The sequence below is a fragment of the Callithrix jacchus genome, chromosome 12, assembly GCF_049354715.1.
Source record: "Callithrix jacchus isolate 240 chromosome 12, calJac240_pri, whole genome shotgun sequence".
NCBI classification, from domain to species: Eukaryota; Metazoa; Chordata; class Mammalia; order Primates; family Cebidae; genus Callithrix; species Callithrix jacchus.
Genome location: NC_133513.1, coordinates 57,775,720 through 57,790,104, shown reverse-complemented (window position 1 = coordinate 57,790,104; position 14,385 = coordinate 57,775,720). Strand labels below are relative to the sequence as shown.

The window sequence follows — 14,385 nt, the reverse complement described above, 5'->3', positions numbered from 1 at the left end:
CGAGTCTTTGAGTTTACCGTCTAATGAATTCCCCGCCAGTGCTGAAGACACTAGAGATATCAAGAGGGGTTACATATTCCTAGAGAACTTACTTGGGTTACATATTCCTAGAGAACTTACTTAAATAATAAAGGCTTCTGTAGGTAGTGACACCAAGAATTTTTGGATGAATGATGAAACTTGGCAGAAGCTAAACAACTTAGAACTTTTAAGCTAATAAAAATGTCAAAAGTGACTAATAAAAAGCAGTAGATTCCACTTCCTCAGAGAACAAAGAGTAAGCCTTATCTGGTGCTTTTTTAAAAGGGTGATTTAAAAATAATAACTTTTTATGATGTTGTCATGTTGGAATAGGTTGTTTCCAGCCCCCAATAAGATAAACAGGCAGAAGAAAGCCAATACATATGGGCTGAAAACCAGAACAGGCAGCTTGGTATAGTTTTAGTGTCAACCTAGTATATTAACATAGTATTCTCTCTTTTTATTTTCACAATAACCCTGAAACAAGTATTCTACTATCACCATTGTACAGATCTCAAAACTGAGGTTTTAAGAACTTAAGGAATTTGTTCAAGGTCACAAAACTAGTGAATAACAGGGACTCAGACTCAGGTTTGAACTTAAAACCAAAATTTATGTTCAGCACAATTTCTTACACGGAGTTCACTCTCAATGAATGCTAGATGTTAGAACAGCATCTAAAAGTGCGACAGAGCACTGGTATACCAATGAGCGGAGGTGGTGAGGAACATCTTGGTCATTAGAAGGTGTATCTATATCCTGTATTTTGATGTTAAAGTAATATGGTTCCAAAGGTAAAGATCACAGATGTGTCTCCTAAGGCATTCCTATGGAGGACAAGAAGCTAGATTAGACAACTCCAAGAGTCTGTTACTGTCATGTAAGGACTATGGATGTCAGAGTGTGTCTGAGCTGTAGAACCTACACCTGAACAGAACAGACAACTGCAGGGGAAAAGAATGTCACATTTCAAATTCAACAGAAGAGCACTATCTCCAAAACATCATAGTTTACCAAAAGGACGTTATTCTCACCCTGAGAATGGTCAACTCTTAGCCTAAAGCAACTAGGAAAAAATAGCCCAAAGTCTGTCTTCCCAATGCTACAGTGAAGCATCGTTTGAAATGGTGAAGCCACAGTGCCCCCCTGGATGGTGCTTCAGCAAAGATTTTCAGACTCTAACAGAATTGTGGAGTATCCTGAGAAGCAACATGATGGTGTGGAAAGAACAAAGACTTGGAATTAGAGAGACCCGAGTGTGAATCCTGGCTCTACCACTGCTTAGCTGGGTAACCACGATCGAGTGGCTTCATTTGATATTTTCCTCATCCATAAAATGAAGATGAATGAGGATAATTCAGGTTTTAAAGATTAAAAGCGATAACACACATAGAGCACTTAGCATTGTGCCTGGCACAGAGAAACTACTATGAAAGGAGAGTTGCTATTAGTGCTCCAGATGTGTGATGGCCCCACAGTCCTTGATAGGACAGTGCTACCACATTCTTAGGGTTCAGGAGAGGGTGGCAGCTTGCCTGTCAGACAGTTGCTCAGAATATAAGTTTGTTGTGTGCTAGAAATTGCTTATTTCATCAGTAATTTCTGACTCCCCCAGCAACCCAGTCAGAGCTAAGTGATAAAAGACTGAGGCTCCCTTACTCATTCAAAGTATTAGACTCAAAGAAATGGAAAGCCACAAAGGTTCTCAGAGGTCATCCATGCCATCCTTGTCCCTCCAGAGACAAAAGAAACTGAGACCATTTGATGATGTGACTAAAACTTCAGAAAAAATACTTGGGGGTGCAGAAAACACCTGTGGGAGTTATGCCACAGATTTTATTATTTATTCATTTGGTTTGTGAGATAATAAGGTAAACTGCACATATAGAATAACTACAAAGAATCAAGGCCAACTATGTCATAAATTACAATTTTCAACCTAAGTAGAATTGTGTAGGGGCATGATTGGTAAAGACCATGGACTATATTTGTGTGATTATTTTCTGGTTTTATACTTCAAAGTATGCCGAGGACGTAACTGGACTCACAGGTTGACTGCATCTGTACTCTCCTCAGGTGCTTTACAGTGGCACTTTCCTGTACGTGGAAACCTTTTATTGTCCTGGCAGAAATGGAAATATTCTGAGTTATACAGGCTGAAGCTCATTCTAGAGCTCCAGCTCAAAGAATTTCTAACTTTTTCAGCATAGGAAGCCACTGGGAAAGGAGTCATATTCAATTTTTCATTACCTTCTTCGGCAGGCTATTTAAATCAATCAGACAGCCACTGAGGAGCCATAGATCTAATTTTATGCCCAGTATTTGTATGAATGAGTAGTACAACCAGCTCTTCTTAAGTGCCAAACAGAGAGACAGTGGAGACACACACTATTTCATGGAGAAAGGTTCTTTCTTCAAATGGTCAGAACTCTTGGAGAACACTTCATTATTACCTGATGGTTGATATTCTCAGCATGAGCCATGCAGAACTAAAGAAATAGCCTCAGGCCGGGCGCGGTGGCTCACGCCTGTAATCCCAGCACTTTGGGAGGCCGAGGCGGGTGAATCACAAGGTCAACAGATCGAGACCATCCTGGTCAACATGGTGAAACCCCGTCTCTACTAAAAATTACAAAAAGTTAGCTGGGCACGGTGGTGCGTGCCTGTAATCCCAGCTACTCAGGAGGCTGAGGCAGGAGAATTGCCTGAACCCAGGGGGCAGAGGTTGCGGTGAGCCGAGATTGCGCCATTGCACTCCAGCCTGGGTAACAAGAGCAAAACTCCGTCTCAAAAAAAAAAAAAAAAAAGAAATAGCCTCAATGAAATTTAATGTTTTTTTTTTTCAAATAATAGGAGGGGCAAACAGAAAAAATGAAAAAGAAAAAAAAAGAAATGTGACATTTTTTACTCTGGAGGAACTGGACTGTGTTCTAATATGGTAAATCTGCAGTGGCCACTTGCCTGATCTTTCAAATTATTCTGAGGAACATTAACTGTAAGTTGTTAAAAGATAGTCTGGAGTAAAATTTGGGAACCATATCCCTCTTTCAGAGATGATTAATAATGCACATTTGCATATTAGAAAGTTGGCAGGAGTGCTCCAGGAAGAAATTCTATATAACTCTGGAATTTTCCAAACTTATGAACCATGTAATACTTTTTTTTTTCTTTTAAATCCACAGATCTATCAACATATTACAGTATACAGTGTTCTTCACAATGCTGTTTGGGAAATTCTGTGCTAAATTATGCCTAAAGACTGGTTTGTAAGCTCTAAAATAGCCAAGGAAGAGTCAGTGCCAGGGCCTAAAAGGTGCCAATTTCTGAAGGTTCTAACCTTTTGGGGAAAAAATAAAGACAGCTGAGACTCACAGCAGAAGCCAGACAAAAAGTACTCCTGTCTCTACCCTGGCCTCACTCTTTCCCGACCACTGGTATGAATTAGGGCCCCCACTTTTAAGCTCCTAGATCCTCTGTGTCTAATTAGCACTTTTCACACCCAACTGGAACTGCTTCTACACTTATCTTTCTCCCCCATTAGACTCTGAGCTTCTTGAGGGTGGAACCCTGTACCCAGCACAGTACCTGTGCTTTTGGCTGAATAAATATTTGAGCAACACTAAATTTTTTAAAATCATCAACTTCCTAACAGAAACAGCTGACATTTACTATTTGTTCACCACATGACAGGCACAAAGTTAAGTGCTTTATATAGATTTAATCTCACAACCCTATGAAGTGAGTCCAGTTGGTCCTTCATATGTGTGGGTTCCACGCCCATGGATTCAACCAACTGCAGATCAAAAATATTTAAGAAAATGTTGGGCACGGTGGCTTGCACCTGTAATCCCAGAACTTTGGGAGACCAAAGCAGGTGGATCACCCAAGGTCAGGAGTTAAAGACCAGCCTGGCCAACATGGCAAAACCCCATCTCTACTATAAATAAAAAAATTAGCCAGGGTGGGGGCACACGCCTATAGTCCCAGCTACTCAGGAAACTGAGGCAGGACAGTTGTTTAAACCTGGAAGGCAAAGGTTGCAGTGAGCTGAGATCGCACCACTGCACTCCAGCCTGGATAATAGAGCAAGACCCTGTCTCAAAAAACAACAACAAAACATTTCCATCACTTCACATAGTTACCTTTTTGTATATATAAGTAGCAAGGAACACTTAAGATCTACTCTCTTAGCAAATTTCAAGTGTACAGTAGGATTACTAATTATAGTCACTATAGTATAAACTAGCTCTCTAACTATTTCATCCTGCATAACTCAAGCTTTGCACCCTTTGAACAAAATAACTCCCAATTTCCCCCACTCCTGTAGTTCCTGGGAACCATCATTCTACTTTCTATGAGTTCAACTTTATTTAGATCCCATATATGAGAACCATGATCTTGTACTAGAAGATCTTAAGGAATCCGATAAAAAGTGTTGAATAAGGAAGACTGTCTATATCTCCCCCAAACCCCAGTAGGAAAGGACCATCTGGGAATGAGCCTTCTCGGTGCCAGGGATGAAGAATGTCTATCACTCTCATCCTGGCTGAGATTGATCAATGCTTCCATGGGATGGTTTCTGATAAAACAGGGGAGTGGGGAATGAGAAAAGAAACATACTCAGAACAGCCTGAGGTAGGTGAGGTGTGCCCAATTTATCAGGCCCAGAGACAGGAGTATGAGACTTCAGTCACAACCCCATTCCCCATTCCCTGGCCAGGCAAATTATTTAAAGTGATTTTGTTCCTGACTAGCTGCCTTACCCATTAGTTTCATTTTCCCAGACTCTATGATACAAAGAACAATGCATACACAATCAATAGCTTATGTTATTTTAATGTAAATTCTTGGTAAACAAATTAGAAACTAGCTCTTCCTTTAAAAACCCACCTGAGGGCCAGGCACAGTGGCTCATGCCTGTAATCTCAACACTTTGGGAGGCTGAGGTGGGTGGACTCCCTGAGCTCCGGAGTTCGACACCAGCCTGGGCAACACAGTGAAACTCTGTCTGTACTAAAATACAAAAAATTAGCTGGGCATGGCAGTGTGCACCTATAGTCCCAGCTACTAGGGAGTCTGAAGCAGAAGAACTGCTTGAACCTGGGAGGTGTAGGCTGCAGTGAGCGGAGATCACGCCACTGTACTCCAGCCTGGGTGACAGAGTGAGACTCCTTCTCAATAAACAAAACAAAGAACCCCACTTGAGCCTGCTGCTAATTGGAGTGCTAATTAGATACTACATAAAAACTTGAGCTGGGTGCAGTACTGCACAACTGTAATCTATGAATCAGGGCAACATGATTCTATGCTACTGGGTTGCAGTCTTCAAACTTGTCCCAAAGAAATTACGTGTGTGTGTGTGTGTGTGTGTGTGTGTGTGTGTAACTATATATATAAAACTATTAATAAAATCTTAGTGCTTTGGAAAGACTGAAAAATCAAACACTATGGTCATCAACAATGAAATAAACACATTTTTAGATAACACCAAAACTAAAAGAATTCATTGCTAGCAGATCTGCACTACAGGAAATGCTAAAGGAAGTTTGGCTGAGTGTGGTAACTCATTCCTGTAATCCTAGCCACTGTGGGAGGTTGAGACAGGTGGACTGCTTGAGCCCAGGAATTTAAGACCAACCTGGGCAACACGGTGAAACCGTCTATAAAAAATACAAAAAAATTAGCCAGGCATGGTGGCATGAGCCTGTGGAGCGAACCAGGAGGCTGATGTGGGAGGATTTAGCTTGAGGCTGAACTGCAGTGAGCCATTTTGAGCCGAGGTGCCTATCTCATGAATGAATGAATGAATGAATGAATGGTAAAGGAAGTTATTCAGCTAGATGGTAAGTGATACTACATAAAAACTTGAGCTGGGTGCAGTACTGCACAACTGTAATCCTAGTACTTTGGAGACTAAGGCCAGGAGTGTGAGACCAGCATGTGCAATACAGCAAGAGCTGTCTCTACAGAAAATAAAATAATTAGTTGGGTGTGGTAGCACATGCCTTAGTCCTGGCTACTTGGGAGGCTGAGGTGGGAGGATTCCTTGAGCCCTCGAGATCATACCACTGCACTCTAGCCTTGGTGACACAGCAAGAACTCCGTCTCTAAACCACCCCTTCACACTAAAAAACCGCCTAAAACACAAACAAAGAACAAAAAGAAAAAAAGAAGGAAAAACCTACTGAAAAAAACCCTTGGGTATTTAAAAATAAATGAAAAGCACTCAAAATTATAAATATGTGGGTAAATATACAAGACTTTATCTTAATTTCTTAAAAAAGAAAAACTGTTGAAAGCAAAAACTCTAATATTATATTAGAGACAATAATATATACAGATGAAATGTAAATGACAACTACAGCATGAAGGACGAGGCGGTAGTAAATGGAACTATATGACTGCAAGGTTCTTACATTTCACCTGGAGTGGTACAATATTAACTCTAAGTAAGCCACGAAAAGTTATATTTCTAGAGAACCCTCTAAAATACAAAATGCTAAATGGCTACTAGGCTCAACTATATGCTGCCTAGAAGACATGCAATTTAAAGACACAGGTAAGTTGAACAAAAGGAATAGAAAAATAAGCCAGGTGCACTGGCTCACACCTGTAATCCCAGCACTTTGGAAAGACAAGGTGAGCGGATCACCTGAGATCATGAGTTTGAGACCAGCCTGACCAACACAGTGAACCCCCATATCTACTAAATATACAGAAAATTAGCCAGGTACGGTGGCACATGCCTATAATCCCAGCTACTAGGGAGGCTGAGGCAGGAGGATGACTTGAACCCTGGAGGCTGATTTCAAGAGCCAAGATTGTGCCACTGCACTCACTCCAGAGTGAGACTTTGTCTCAAAAAAGAAAAAAAAAGAAAGAAAAATATATACCATGCAAAGTACAAAAAAACTAGGTTAACTATTAATATGAGACAAAACAGATTTAAAGATAAAGAATATTATTAAAAATAAAGGGGGAACATTTCATGATCAAAAAAGGGCCAATTCATCATGAAGGCATAATTTTAAGTATGTAGGCCCCTAAAAACAGAGCTCAAAATTCATGAAGCAGAGACTGACATTAAAGGGAAAAACAGATACTAAAAAGTAAAAGACATAAAAGAGCTAAATAACGCTATCAAATATCTTGACCTAATTGACATCTTTACAACACTGTACCCCAAACTGCAGAATACATATTCTTTTTAAATACATATGAAACATTCATATATAAAAAAAAAAAGCAAACTATATACTGGGCCATAAAACAAGTCTCAATATAAAGAATTGAAATTTTATAGAGTGTGTCCTCTGACCACAATGGTACTAAATTAGAAATAAATACCAAGAATATATCCAGAATAAAACAAAAATATTTTAATTTGAATTAATTTTTATTTTTTGTAGAGACAAGGTCTTGCTATGTTGCCCAGGCTGGTTTTGAACTCCTGATCTCAAATGATCCTCCTTCCTTGGCCTACCAAAGTGTTGGGATTATAGGTGTGAGCCACCACATGCAGCCAAAACCAACATATTTGGAAGTTAAACAACATATTTTCAAATAGTCCATGAAAGTACCTAAGAAATAAGAAAATATTTTGAAAAGGATGATGTAAAAAATACAACACACCAAAATTGTGAAAAGTAGATAAAGTAGTATGTGCGTTTTTAATTTTTTTGTTATGTTTTGTTTTTGTTTTGTTTTGAGACAGAGCTTTCCTCTGCCTCCCAGGATGGAGTACAGTGGCGTGATCTCAGCTCACTATAACCTCTCCCTCCTGGGTTCGAGCAATTCTCCTGCCTCAGCCTCCCAAGTAGCTGGGATTACAGGTGTGTGCCACCATGCCTGGCTAGTTTTTTGTATTTTTAGTAGAGATGGGGTTTCACCATGTTGGCCAGGCTGGTCTTGAACTCCTGACCTCAGGTGATCCACCTGCCTGGCTATATTCATACAAGGGTTACTACTCATCAAAAGAAAGGATTAAACTACTGACATACAACAGATAGATCTCAAAACATTAAGTGAAACCTTAGAAGGAGTGTACATTTGTATAATTCCATTGTATGAAGTTCTAGAAAAAGCAAAATTAATCTATAGTGGAAAAATATGCAGTACAAAGGTTGCCTCTTGGTGAGTGGGGGCAAAAACTGTGAAGGGGCATGAAGGAACTTTAAATGAATCTTGAATTTTAGTTAATACTCATACTGGGCTGGGCACAGTGGCTCACGCCTGTAATCCCAGCACTTTCGGAGGCTGAGGTGGGTGGATCACGAGGTCAGGAGTTCGAGACCAGCCTGGCCAACATGGTGAAACCCCGTCTCTACTAAAGATACAAAATATTAGCCCAGTGTGGTGGCACACTCCTGTAATCCAAGTTACTCGGGAGGCTGATGCAGGAGAATCGCTTGAACCCGGGAGGCTCACTGCAGAGGTTGCAGTGAGCCAAGATTGTGCCATTGAACTCCAGTCTGGGGGACAGGGTAAGACTCCATCTCAAAAAAAAAAATTCACACTGATGTATTTGGGAGTCAAGTATACTTATATTTGCAACTTACTTTGACCATGTCAAGAAATAAGATTGATTAGAGAGACGAAGATATGCAGTCATACAGTCAAGCAAATATAGCAAAATGTCAGTTGAGCTGAATATATGGATGTTATTTAAATAATTATTTCAACTGTTCTGAATGTTCAAAAATTTTCATAAGAAAATGTTGGGGGGAAAAACTGTGCTTTCAATTCCTCTGTTTTTTCACATTGCTTGTACAAACTGTAACTGAATGTCTATGAAGTATGCCAAAGGATCAGGGGTGCTATTCTCAGTCATATTATCTTTTTTTTTTGAGACGGAGTTTCACTCTTGTTACCCAGGCTGGAGTGCAATGGCACGATCTCGGCTCACCGCAACCTCCGCCTCCCGGGTTCAGGCAATTCTCCTGCCTCAGTCTCCCAAGTAGCTGGGATTACAGGCACACGCCACCATGCCCAGCTAATTTTTTGTATTTTTAGTAGAGACGGGGTTTCACCATGTTGACCAGGATGGTCTCCATCCCTTGACCTCGTGATCCACCCGCCTCGGCCTCCCAAAGTGCTGGGATTACAGGTTTGAGCCACCGCGCCTGGCCAGTCATATTATCTTAAAAAATAATCTTAATAAAAGAAATAAACTAAAGCATTCCTTCTCATCAAAGATATAACTTAAATTGTACAGTGACTTTAGCTTCACATTGTATATGTAATGACTCTGGCTCGGATGGGGGAAGTTCTGCAGTTTCATGCCCTGTTCCTCAGCTTAGATGCTTATTTTCAAGGTTAGTCATTTAAAGATGGGCACCTGCGCAGACTACGGCCTTAGCACAAGAAAATATATGCACTGAGCTTGGCATCTCAGGGTGAAATGTTAGGCTCATACAATGTCAACAAATCAAAACACATACCAAGAAAAACTTACGTTTTACTGTTAAGGAGGGACAGGCACCTAAGAGATTACAGATCCAATGTTCACACCTTCAAAAACACTTTTGAGTTTCATTACCTTTATCAAGAGATGCTCCAGCCATATGGTAAAAACTCAATGCAGTGTCCACATCATTAATGTTCTTTAGGAAAGTAAAGAAGTTCTCCACCTCCTGAAATGTCAGACCCTGAAAGAGGAAGGACAGCAAGGTAAGGCAGGACCTGTAACAAAAAGCAGCACAATATGGACAGGCAGTGATTCAGAAATAGTCTACAAACCAGAAATTTATGCTCATGTCTAGAACAGAAACTGAATAAATTAATCAAGGAATGTCAAATTCATAAACAGTAGGGGAACGAAACTCTTGACTTTTACCCTGCGAAAAGCAAACTGGCTAATTGCTTCCCTCTTACATGTAAAATCTGACAAAGCTGCTTACAGCGATGGCTGAGTATCTTAATAAAAATATTTCTTTTTTTTTCTTTTGAGACGGTTTCACTTTTGACAACCAGGATGGAGTGCAATGGGCTCACTGCAACCTCCGCCTCCCAGGTTCAAGTGATTCTCCTGCCTCAGACTCCCGAGTAGCTGGGATTACAGGTGTGCACTACCAGGGCCGGCTAATTTTTGTATTTTTAGTAGAAACAGGGTTTCACCATATTGGCCAGGCTGGTCTTGAACTTCTGACCTCAGGTGATCTACCCGTCTCAGCCTCCCAAAGTGCTGGGATTACAGCTGTGAACCACCTCCCCTGGCCTAATTAAAATATTTCTAACTGTGCGCTCCAGTTAGACACACTATCTATTATGACACTTCCTAATTGGGCTATTGCTACTTGATCTGTTATACATCTTAAGAGGTAAAATCAGAGTCAGGCCTTCCAGTTTAATAGTCTGCTCACAGGCCAGCTAAGCTTTCTGAGGCTTACGCTAATTAAACAATCACCAAAGTCGGTGATATCCTGGGGAAGGGTGTCAGTATTTAGCAAAATCCAGGTTATTTAAGGAAGCTGTTCATTATCTCAATTTATTTTTTTTCTTGTTTTTTCTCTTTTTTTCGACCTTCAAAGCTACTGAAAATCAACATATTATCTCAATTTAAAAGCTACTCACAAAGTAATTTGCCACCTAACTTTAATCGGATGAAATTCTGTGAATGAAGAAATTTTTTGAAAAAGCTGTTCAAAGATTTGCTGATCTCTGATTCTACTTTCTATGACGGATCAAGAAAAAGTAGTTATAGAAATAGGGGCTACTGAGAATTCCTTTATAGGGAAGAAGATTTATCCCATTTGCCTCTTCCCTGCTTCCCACACATCATGCTGTGATGGAAATGAATGCAGTTTCTAAGGAGGGAAAACATTGGGCAATGTCCTAGATGTCCCAGACACTGATGTTAATGCCTTTTAAGGAAGCATCAGGTCCTTAATGGGCTGCAGATGTAGACTAGCTTCCACTTAGTGCTGCTCCTCTTACAATTTTCATTTCCTCAAACTACAGAGCCCAGGAACTCACATCAGGAACTCAGTAATAAGGAAATCTAAATACAATCTCCAGTTCTTTCCTGGTATTCTCCAAACTGGGTCAACTGTATCTTTCTTACCTCATCAAACTGAAAACTAAAAGACTGTATAAGGCTGGGTGCAGTGACTCATGCCTGTAATCCCACCACTTTGGGAGGCTGAGGCAGGAGGATCACTTGAATTCAGTCATCAGCCTGGGCAACCTGGTAAACCTCGTCTCTGAAAAAATACACCTTTTCCTCCTCAGCTGTCTAAGGATAGGCCACCATCATGAACGACACAGTAACTATCCGCACTAGAAAGTTCATGACCAACCAACTACTTCAGAGGAAACAAATGGTCATTGATGTCCTTCACCCCGGGAAGGCAACAGTGCCTAAGACAGAAATTCGGGAAAAACTAGCCAAAATGTACAAGACCACACCGGATGTCGTCTTTGTATTTGGATTCAGAATTCATTTTGGTGGTGGCAAGACAACTAGCTTTGGCATGATTTATAATTCCCTGGATTATGCAAAGAAAAATGAACCCAAACATAGACTTGCAAGACATGGCCTGTATAAGAAGAAGAAGACCTCAAGAAAGCAACAAAAGGAATGCAAGAACAGAATGAAGAAAGTCGGGGGACTGCAAAGGCCAATGTTGGTGCTGGCAAAAAGTGAGCTGGAGATCAGATCACAGCCGAAGGAGTAAAGGTGCCGCAATGATGTTATCTATGGCCGTTGTGGATTTTTCACAAGAAGCTTATTAATAAACTAAAAACTTTAAAAACAACAACAACAACAAAAAACAAACAAAAAAAGTTAGCTGAGTGCGGTGGCATGTGCCTGTAGTCCCAGCTATTGGGAGGCTGAGGTGGGAAGATCGTTTGAGTCTGGGAGGCAGAGGTTGCAGGGAGCTGAGATTCTGCCACAGCACTCCAGCCTGGGTGACAGAGCTAGATGCTATCTCAAAAACAAAACACAGCAAAAAAGACTTTATAATTATGTCACATGATCTTTTATAATTTTTTTCCTTAGAATCATAGAACTTAAAAAACTTTATTGTGGAATACAATGACTATGTAGAAAGGTGCATAAATGTAAAACTCATCATCAAACTGTTGCAAAGCGAATACCCATAGAACCTTCATTTGGGTCAAGGAACAACTGTCATCAGCATTCCAGAAGCTTCGTCCCTCCCCACAACATGTCCCTTCCTAATCATAAGCTCCAGCTCCTGGGCAACCCCCACTGACAAAAACCACTACTCTGACTTTTAGGGAATTCATTTTCTTGCTTTTTAAAAAAATAGCATGTTTATATGTAAACAGCATATTTACAAAAACAGTTGTTTCATTTTATCTGTTGTGGAACAGTATAAACGGAATCATGCAGTAGACATTCTGTTATCTATGGCTTCTCTCTTTAAGATTTGTTCATGTTTTTGTGTGTTTCTGTAGTCCATTACTTTTATTGCTATAAAGTATTTCAGTGTGTGAATACCATAATTTGTTTATTCTCTTTGGGCTACTTTCGGCAATTATGAACAGTGGTGTGTCTGTACTTAGCATTTATTCAAACATTTATAGAGTACCTACTATGTACTAAGTGTCATAATTTTTGGTAGTGGACTGGAAGGCCTATATTATATGCTCTTCCCCTAATTTGAGGTCACTCTATTGGCTTTGCCTTAGAGTATCCAGAGTTAGGTTTCATCATGGATGCCACAGTATGCTATTTAATGTAGGCACTGGCTAGAATCAGCATTTAGAGGAGAATCCCAAAGGATTAGAAGTACAGGTTGTACAATATCATTGCTTATGGATGGATACTAATCTTCCTTTTCTCTCCATCAAAAGACACATAAAGGTGGACGCAATCCAATATTCTATCGACGGATGAGTGGATAAACAAAATACAGCATATACACACAATGGAATCTTGTTTAGCCTTTAAAAGGAAGATTCAGACACAATCTGCAGCATGATGGGCCTTGAAGACATTATGCCAAGTGAAATAAACTAGCCACAAAAGGGCAAAAGATAATGCTATATGACTGAACTTACATGAGGTACTGAGAGTAGTCAAAAATAGTGTTGTCAGGAGCTGGGGAGAAGGAGAATGAGGAGCTATTGTTTAAGGGTAAGGATTTCCGGTTTGGGAAGATGAACGGGTTCTGGAAATGGATGGTGTTGATGGTGGCACAACAATGTAAAGTACTTAATGTCACTGAACTGTACACTTAAAAATGGTTAAAATGGTAAATTTGTTATGTATATTTTACCACACACAACACACATATACACACAACATGCTAAAACTCTTTTACTTTTCTTATTAAGGTATAAAATCCTGTAGGGGTTGGAGAGTTAGGGGGACTAAGTTATTGAAAGGGTATTTGAGGCTAAAAGGCTAACATAAAATTCCTAAAATGGTTAGAGCATGGTAGAGGAAATGTGTCCCACTGTGATGACACACAACTTCTAATGTTTATTAGTTTCTAACAAACACTGTGAAATATCAGATATTACAGCTCAAGACCAGAGTGCTGAGAATTATCTGAGGACAGAGAGAGAACAATATAAACTGAATGGCTATGCATTTGATGATTTAGAAAAACAGTGGGCTGCAAATCACATTATATAACTATTAAATCCAAATATACAACACTATACTTTTATCACAAAGATATAATAAAAAATTTATTGAGCACTTACTAACCACTTAGCATTATGCCATGAACAGTGAGGGAAATAAAACTGCACTGGACACAGGCCTTAATTTTTATAGAGCTTAAATTTAGATAGGTCTCCTTAAAGAAAAGATGATGCCAGTCACAAAATTCTTATTTTTTTGGTAATTACTATAGTAAAAATCCAGAGGGCTATTAGAAAAAAGCTACAGTAAGACTATAACATAAGCTTTGTGGCTGTTAAAATGGAAAGTGAAAGGGTATGTTTATTGCAAATTAAGTTGCTTGGACAAGAAGGCTACAGCATATGCAGTGATCTATGGGCAGATGACTGAACTGCAGACATAACTGTGAAAAGGAACTGTCTCTTAGGCTTTACAATAAAGAGATATTCTTGACATACTGTGGGGGGGAAATAGAGAAGTTACTCTGTGACTAATTGTTCAACAAACTGGTTATCTCTCTACCTTTGGAAAGATGGACTTATGTAAAACTGGGCTTTAGGTGACTCTAAAAAGAAGATAAATAATAGTTTGTAGACAATAGAGATACTTCTTTAGGTTGTTTAAAAATGAATTTAACATTAGGAAGTTGTTAAGCAAGTAAATAGAATTGTCTTTCAAAACTAAAAGCAGGGCCAGGCACGGTGGCTCACACCTATAATCCCAGCACTTTGGAAGACTGAGACGGGCGGATCATCTGAGGTCAG

The 14,385-nt window shown here is 39.8% G+C and overlaps 1 protein-coding gene across 6 annotated transcripts in view; it reads right to left on the bottom strand.

The window, feature by feature from the left end:
* MICU1 (mitochondrial calcium uptake 1) overlaps window positions 1-14,385 on the bottom strand; it is a 243,149-nt gene that overhangs the window by 18,780 nt on the left and 209,984 nt on the right. For all 6 annotated transcript variants that reach the window (XM_078345622.1, XM_078345624.1, XM_009009751.5 and 3 more), the window contains one exon: window positions 9,560-9,668. In XM_078345622.1, coding sequence (XP_078201748.1) covers window positions 9,560-9,668 — 109 coding nt within the window. The remainder of the gene's footprint in view (window positions 1-9,559; window positions 9,669-14,385) is intronic.